The sequence below is a fragment of the Ipomoea triloba genome, chromosome 6 (genome assembly GCF_003576645.1).
Source record: "Ipomoea triloba cultivar NCNSP0323 chromosome 6, ASM357664v1".
Lineage (NCBI taxonomy): Eukaryota > Viridiplantae > Streptophyta > Magnoliopsida > Solanales > Convolvulaceae > Ipomoea > Ipomoea triloba.
In genome coordinates, this window is record NC_044921.1 from 4,635,851 (window position 1) to 4,644,995 (window position 9,145).

The 9,145-nt window shown below is 32.3% G+C and overlaps 1 protein-coding gene across 2 annotated transcripts; it reads left to right on the forward strand.

Annotated features, from left to right (window-relative positions):
• Positions 1–5,380: 5,380 nt before the first annotated feature.
• On the forward strand, positions 5,381–8,669 carry LOC116022130 (floral homeotic protein FBP1-like). 2 transcript variants are annotated; one of them, XM_031262704.1, is made up of 7 exons: positions 5,381–5,649; positions 5,745–5,811; positions 6,900–6,961; positions 7,096–7,195; positions 7,323–7,352; positions 7,510–7,566; positions 8,238–8,669. In XM_031262704.1, exons 1-7 carry the CDS (start codon positions 5,468–5,470, stop codon positions 8,379–8,381), a joined length of 642 nt encoding a protein of 213 aa, XP_031118564.1. In that variant the 5' UTR covers positions 5,381–5,467; the 3' UTR covers positions 8,382–8,669. The 2 variants fall into 2 exon arrangements, with proteins under 2 accessions (XP_031118564.1, XP_031118565.1); XM_031262705.1 differs by having other exon boundaries at positions 5,382–5,649; positions 7,513–7,566.
• The last annotated feature ends 476 nt before the right edge of the window (positions 8,670–9,145 follow it).

Consider the following 9,145-nt stretch of genomic DNA (forward strand, 5'->3'; position numbering starts at 1 on the left):
TAGGTGCACCTAGTTATAACATTAGGTGCACTTAGTATTGATGTTCATTGTACAATTTACTTGCACTTGTAATACATTTTACTTGCACGTGTGCACCTATTTTCACTTGCAGGTGCAAGTAATTTGCCTTGTTAACATTTATGCACCTGGGTGCACCTATGTGCACCTAGTTATAACATTACGTGCACCTAGTTATAACGTTATGTGCAACTACATTCCGGACACGTGGCGCGCTGTGATTCATCCGCAGTTCTCTCCTGGGCGGCCAGTACGCACCTGAACGCGATCCTATATATATATATATATATATATATATATATATATATATATATATATATATATATAATCTAAACACATAATAAATGTGAATGAAGGTTATACCCCTCATTTATGTCTGTTTTTTCCATTAAGTTTTTTTGTACATTATGCTATAAAAGTTGTACTACATAATATTTTGGACAAATATACCCCTACCGTTATAACTTTCGTTAACTTTTCCACTATTGTTACTATGCACATGCATCCACCATATATTTTCTTATCTTCTTCAATAATAATAATAATAATATATACACATTAAATAATAGAGTTTTTTTGTACATTATGCTATAAAAGTTGTACTACATAATATTTTGGACAAATATACCCCTACCGTTATAACTTTCGTTAACTTTTCCACTATTGTTACTATGCACATGCATCCACCATATATTTTCTTATCTTCTTCAATAATAATAATAATAATATATACACATTAAATAATAGAGTTAATAATAATAATAATAATATATACACATTAAATAATAGAGTTATATATTAGTTATTTTTTAAAATATAAATATCCAATTTATAAAAATATTTTACATTATTATTATTATTATTATTATTTACTATATTAAAATTTAAATAAATTTAAAATTTTAATATAAAACACTAATATCTTACACCTATTTTTTGCGCATCGCGCATAAGAAGAACTAGTATATATATATATATATATATATATATATATATATATATATATATAAACATAATAAGTGTTACTTTACAATATATTAGACAAACATACCCCTACCGTTATAACTTCCGTTATCTTTTCTACTATTGTTACCATGCACATGCATCCATTATATATTTTCTTATTTTCTTCAATAATAATAATAATATATACACATTATATATTGGAATATTGGAGTTATATGTTAGTTATTTCTTAAAATATAAATATAAAATTTATAAAAAATATTTTGCATTATTATTATTATTTACAATAATTTAAATATCTAAAATCTAAATAAATTTAAAATTTTAATATAAAATATTAATATTGGGCACTTATTTTTTGCGCATCGCGCATAAGAAAAACTAGTATATATATATAAGCCATGAAAGTCACAAAAAGCTCCAAAAAGGAAATGTGTGTAAGATTCAAACACAAGGATGTTGTGCATGACAACACACGTATCTACCACATTGTCTAGCTTATCCAATGTTTACCATGTCTGTTTGTATATATTTATACTATAACATGTACTATATATACATATATACATACAAGAGCTATATATGGGGTGGGGTTGGGGTAAGTGGGGGCAGCTGCTCCCACAGTGGCTCCGTCACTGCGAATACTAGAACACTTCATTATTTTATTATGTAGCCTAAAAATTTTGGAGAAAAATTAAGAGAACATGAAAATGAATGACTAATGGCATCTCCGTAGCTCTAATAGTTTTAGGTATTTGTGGTTTTTTAGATGACACTAAGAGAGAGAAGATGAAGGAAAAAATGAGAGAAAACTAAAGGAAAAAAACAAAATCTGACATGGGAAGAAGAAAAAAAAAAACAAAACAAAAGTAACCGTTGCTCTTCGGAGTGAAGCGCCCTAGCGGGCGTGTGTGTTACATGTGCCCGCTGGTTGGTCAGTGAGATGTAACTGCGTCTCACTGTTTTTTGTTTTTTTTTTTAATCTAACAAAAACCTCCAATTTGTAGGGCGACCCAACCTCCAAAAACCATTGTCCACATTAGTTAAAAACCGATCCTTGTGCTTTTTACTGTACTAAAAACCACAAACAATCCTGTACTGGGGATGCCCTAATGAACAAACAAAACGAGGGAAAATGTAGGGAATCAACTAGTGAGAACATTGTACATGGATCTATGAATCCCCTATGATATTATTGACCACAACAAATACATGCCAATAATAATTAATTATGCATTCCAAAGATCACGAGATATCCTATTTTTTGCTAATATATTTCTCAATATTAACAACTAATCCCTAGATTGATTAATTAGAATCCTTTCTAAATCAAAGCCATTCCTAAGAATTGCATTAACATTTTGTGAGTTTTATTGAACGATTTGACTCAAACACGGAGGATTGATGTCATCTTTCCTCTAGGGTTGCAATTCACTCTTTCCAATAACCTCAACTGAATTGGAATGACATCATCAGAAGCCCCATATATCTTGAAAGTGTTATAGATTTCGAGGAAGTTGGCCAAATGGGCATTAGGATCCTCATCCTGTAGATCGCCAAATTGCACCATCTGTTGGACCATATGAATCATGTTGGGTTGATCTCAAAGTTGTTTGCAGCCATAGCAGGCCAAACAATATTAGACTAGGCACCTGAAAAAAAGAAAGTTGGTGCATGTAGTCGGACATGCTTCTATGTTGCTCCAACATGGTCTCAAGCTCGTTCTTGCAAAAATAACTGAAAGATAGAAATGAAAAATTAAGGAAAATAAAATGGCTAGATTAATAAAACATAGAAATTCAAAATATCGTAAGTCATCGATAATGATGTCAAAAACGTGATACTCAAATTACAACTATACAAATACATCTAGGCAAGTACAACTATCATTCAGAGTATAGGGGTGGAGTAATGAGTATCGTATATATCTACAGGGACTACATATACTAGTACTATCCATCAAGTTAATATGTAGCCTAAAAATTATGGAGAAGAATCAAGAAAAAGTAAAAATGAATGACTAATCAACAAACAAAAGCAAGGGAAATTTAGGGGATCAACCAGTGAGAAAATGGTACTTGTATCTCTGGATCCCTTAGGATATCATTGACCACAACAAATACATGCCAATACTAATTGTTCATTTTAAAGACCGTGAGACCTTCTATTTCTTGCTAATATGTTTCTCAAAAGTATTAATAGCTAGTCCCTATGTTGATTAATTAGAATCCCTCTTACACCAATACCTTCCTAAGGATTGCATTAACATTTTATAAGTTATACTAAACGATTTGACTCAAACACAGATGATTGATGTCATCCTACCTCTAGGGTTGCAATCCACTCCTTCCAATTGTGTGAGATCTACACTCACTAAGGATATTGCTATTGCATAGTTCATGCACCAATCAAGAATTCAATACACTAGCAATTATTGACTCAAGATGAATAAAGAAACGCAATTGAATCAAAGGAAAAACAATTATAAATTGGCAAGAAACAATCAAGACCGGCTTCATCCTAGGGTTCACCATAAATCCAAGTACTACATCGTTTAGCCTCTAAACATGGAGGCAAGCACAAAAGAAATTAAAGAAACGGAAGTTGTGAAGCATAGAAAACCCCTTGATCCATGAAGAATTCTTGTTTCCAAGTCTTCCCAAGAGTGGTTTTCATCCACATGAGGATCTTGAAACATTTCTTGAAGCCTAAGGTTGAAAAGTCTTCAAAAATATCTAAATTTTGACTTAAACCCCATTTTTTTCGTGATCGATGCGCAGCTTGTGGCATGGCGCAGTCGTGTCCTTTACTGCCTAATAAAGTTGCCTAGGTGACACAGGCGTGTTGAACTTTGTCCTCGATTTTGGACTTGCTATATGTTCTGAACCTTGGAAAACTCTAAACATGAAAGTTGTAACACATTGTTTTAATTTTCTATGGACACCTAGATCACCTTAATTGGACTTTACATTATGCAGATATGAAAAAAAAAAAAAAAAAAAAACTATCAGTGTGTCACGGGGTTGCATTTTTGGGGCATGACATATTCTGCTTCTTGATTTTTCGGCTAATTCGTCCTGAATCTCTTAAAACTCTGAATATGAAAGTTGTAGTGGACTTGCTTGGTTTTCATTTGACACTTCACCTAATCGGATTCCGAATGACATGGTTGTGGTCAAAATGCTTCTGACTCTTTGTAGAGTGTCATATTTTATTATTTTTTGCCCCGAAGTTCCTGAAAATCATATGTTAATTAACTAAGTACCAAATTCTATCAAGATGAACATGAAATAGGCCAAATTGATAAGAAATAACTATGAAAACTAAGTGCATTTGAGCACTAGTTATCATCTATTGAGCTTCTTGATTTGAGTCGCTCAATAACACACTTTGTCTGTTACTAACCAAAAAAAAAAAAAAAGAACATGCAAAGTGTGTCATATTTATTTTTCATATTTACCAGAAAAAAAAATGACACACTTCGCCTGTTACTTACCAAAAAATTGGCTAAATACTTGGAATTCTAATGTGAAAACTACATAATATTAAGTCACACTTGGATGAGACCGTTTTATGGATCCTTATTTGTGAGATCAGTCGAGTCAGGTAGAATTAATATGAGAATGTAATACTTATACTGAAAAATATAATACTAATCATGAATAAAGTGTCCCTTACTTATAAAGGAAAATGCATGTAATACTTTAGGAAAAAGTAATATTTTTCATCAAAAGTATTACATTTTCCTTTATTAGTATTGACAAGTATAGGTTACTTATAAGAGAAAATGTAATGTTTATGAGGAAAAATGTAATACTTTTAAACCAAAATGTAAAATTATTACATTTTTCATTAAAAGTATTACCTACATTTTATCATATAAGTAATGAACATTTCATTCCTTATTAATATTATATTTTTCAATATAAGTATTACATTTTCATCTTGACCGACTCATCTTACGGACAAGGACCCAGAGACCACTCACACAAGTTTTTGCCCATAAAATCTTTACCACAATACTAAGGAACACAAGGCATCGAAATATTCTCATCTTTTATGATGTGTTTATTACAGAGAATAAACATGCATGAACCTTACATCGGATTACTAATTAAACGTTTTAGTATTTTCATCAATATAGCTTAAGGGGGAAGGTAGAGATGGAGAAAAAGAGAAACCAAAAGATAAGAAGGTGCGAACAACCTAGGTTAGCTAATAATAATCAAATTCAAATTTCCAAGAATTGAAGAAGGTGAGGTGACACAAACACTACATTATTAGGTTTAGTCTGCGTCAAAGTCCTAGAAAAGGACAGCCTTGGCTGAAACCCATGAAAGTTACTTGTCTGCAAAACCTAAAATGGAAATCCCATTGTTATTATGACTTCCTCTACTCCATCTCTATCTAAACAAACCCTATTCCTATCTTCTTCCTCCCAAACCAATTCAACTCTCTTCTTCATTCCTTAGAGAGATCTAAAATGGGGAGAGGAAGGATTGAGATAAAGAGGATAGAGAACTCGAGTAACAGGCAGGTGACTTTCTCCAAGAGGAGAAATGGGATGCTCAAGAAAGCTAAGGAGATCAGCGTTCTGTGCGATGCACGCGTGTCGGTCATCATCTTCGGCAGCTCCGGCAAGATGCATGAGTTCTCCAGCTCCCCGTATGTATCTATATATCTCTTTTGGCTTTTTTGCTTAAAGAAACTGTAATTATTGTGTTATTGTTTCTTGAATTCCTTCTTGTTTGCAATTGAAGGCTTGTGGAAATTCTGGATCAATACCACAAACTCACTGGGAAAAGATTGTGGGATGCCAAGCATGAGGTTCAATTCTTTCTCAAAACCCCTTTCTTTAACTCCATTCAAGAATGAAATTAAATGATAAAGAAACCCTTTTTTTTTGGATGACAAAAGAAACCCTGCAACTCTTTAGGGTAAATCTAAACCAGTCTAGGTTACTCATAACTAACCGGCTCAAATCAAGGGGTCAAGGATTCAAATTCGTGACTTTGTAAGTGGTTACAAGTATGGATCTCTTGCTATCTTGCTTTGGTGGGGTTAGTCCTTTTGGGTTGGGTTTTGTTTTTGCTAAAAGTGTGTTAAGAAGATTGGAGTATGAAATCTATGAGCAGATCTAGAAATGGCAAGAGAATTCAAAGAGGGGTTTGTGCAAGAACTATGGGATAAAAGCAAGGGTTTTTGCTAGAAACATGTTAAACAAGAATTGTATGAGGAGATCTAGAAATAGGATGCACTTTCCCTGTGATATCTCAGCTCTCTAGACCCTATATTCTCTCACCAGACCAGATGATAGTCAGATCTCTCTCTACAAAGAAATGCTAAGCTAGGATGTTACATCAAAATGACAGATCTGGTTGAGTTAAAGAAATGGGTATTCATGTTATTCCCTTTTTCCCTTTATTTGCAAAATATTGATATATAACTATGTGTCTTTTCAGCCTGGTTTTGTTTGAGTATGTAGTACTTTTAAAGGCAAATCTAAATAAGTGTTTTTTTTTAAAGTACCCTTTGACAAGATCCATTGATGCCATGAACTGCCTTTTACCTGCAGGTCCTAAGTTTGTAGAGCTTGCTAATTAACCTAGAGACACAAACTTGTAACATGCAGATGGGAAAACATCAATTTTCTCTAAAGTTTTTGCATCAAATCACTGTTGAAAAATCTGGAATTTCCAACCTAACCAGCTGGGTGTCCAGAATGATGGTGTCTTAAATGATGTTGTTTGTGATATGTGTCAATATGGGACATCATTGCTTTGACTAATTTTACTATAAATTAATCAAATAAAACTATCATAAAAGATTAATGTTTATTACCCTTTTCTCCCCTTTCAATCCTACTTAATCTTGATTATTTAATAATGTTCCTGTTTTCTATTGGAATACAATAGAATTTGGAGAATGAAATCAACAGAATCAAGAAAGAGAATGACAACATGCAGATTGAGCTGAGGTGAAACTACTTATAATAAACAATCCCATGCATTTCTTATTATTGATTTGAAACCTTAAAATTGCAGAAAAATGAGATTTAGACAGACTGCATGCATTTATCTGATGTTGTTTGAGCATTTATGGATGTTTTAGGCACCTGAAGGGAGAAGATATTTCATCTCTGAACTACAGAGAGCTTATGATCTTGGAGGATGCCCTTCAAAATGGGCTGGGGAGCATCTCTGAGAAGCAGGCAATAATTAAGTTTTTTCACACCATGCATATACTGATGATCTTCTGTGATAATTAATTTTACCATAATAAAATTATTATTCTGAATTTCCTATTCAATCTTGGTTTCTCCTTTCTTGTTGTCACAGATGGAAGTCTGGAGGAACCTTACAAAACGAGTAAGCAAAAACCAATATTAATTATTATTCATGTTCTTATGACCATCTTTTTTTTTTTTTTTTTTGTCATTGTGAGATGAAGAGTAGCTTGTAACTTTGTTTAGTTTGATTTGTGCTAAAAGTGTTATATTTTTTTTTGTTTATTAATGCTGGAAAGAAGTATGATCAGAGTCAAGGTGTGGCAGAAGAGAATGAACAACTTAGTTACCGGTTGGTAAGTGTTCTTCTAATCCATTTATTATCACTACTTTAATTTAGCCTATTTTATTTATTTATTTGTGTTATGTTGTCCATAAATTATCATATTTATAATTTCAAATGTCAAATCAAAATTTCCTTAGCTAATACTTTCTTAGGGTGTGTTTGGTTGGAGACTTTTGCATCCTAATATATGTATGTGTATATATCTGTATTATATATATATTTATTTATTTATTTTGATTCTAATTCATATTTACCACCAAACAAAGTGATTCATTCTACCTAAACTCGTTACCAATTTACCATTACCAAGTATTTGATTATCATTACCATTCCGATTCTAATGTTTGAACCAAATACACCCTTATAAATTTTAAATTATGAGTTTATAGTTTTTTAAAACACAACTTTTTAGCCATTTATAAAATATATAAATTTATCCCGAAAGGGGTGATCAGTGGGTGGTGTGTTGGGCGGAGGCCGGTAAGTCCAACACCATATGGTTAGGGAGATTGTTGGGTGGAGTCCGGTATATGGTCAAGTCCAACACCCTGGCTTAGTAGTTATAACTTTTGGTATAGTGGTAAGGACTTGATTCTAAAAAGTGGTATAGCCAAGTCACGAGCTATAGTTTTTGGCGTAGTGGTAAGCGTTTGACATGACTATCGTTTAATTTGGATGCAGCGGCAACTGGAGATAGCAGCGATGAATCGGAACTTGGGAGAGATGGGGGAAGTGTTCAACCAGAGAGAGAGCAACGACTATGAATCTCAGATGCCATTCACCTTCAGTGTGCAGCCAATGCAACCCAATCTTCAAGACAGATAAATATAATATATCTATATATGAATGAACTAAACTAAACTGCAGGTTATGCATGCATGGTTATTACTGCTGCCAGCTTAACTATTTCTAATGATGTTTTTAATTTCCATGTATCAGTGTTTTGTTGTATTATATTATAAGACTTGTAGTTGTTCTTGTTCGTGATTATCATGTGTTTTGTACTACTGTCACTTTTGTTTGAAGTACTGGATGGCTAAGCTTAATTATATATGTTGGGATTATATGTTTGTATTATTGTTGAAATGTCATTGTTTGTACTTTTAGTTATTATATATTTTCATCCGATTATATTTGATTAGATCATTCATCTTAAGTAGTTCACGTGATCTGATCTGGGTGATTTATTTTCTGGGTGATTTATTAGTTTCTCTTTAGTTGGAAGAAAGGCTCTAGAGATAATGTTTTGTTAAAAAGTGATTCACAAGTTATTGTAAAGATTTTGGTCATTTGGTAACATAATTAGTTTATCAGTTAACTTTGACTTATTTGACTTGGTTAAACAATTAATATGAGTGTTTGATTAATTAATTTTTTGTAACAAATTATTCTTCAAAATGCTAAAATTCAAAAAACTGCTCAAAGTAGCTTTTTCAATTAAATTTTTGAAAAGATCATTTTGCATGTAATAAGCTATTAACTATTTTACAAAATACTTTTCTACAATCAACTAATAATATCAACTAGTCAAAATTCACTAACCCAATCAGTTAATATCTATTTACCACCCTTTATAGGAAAAATCTTTC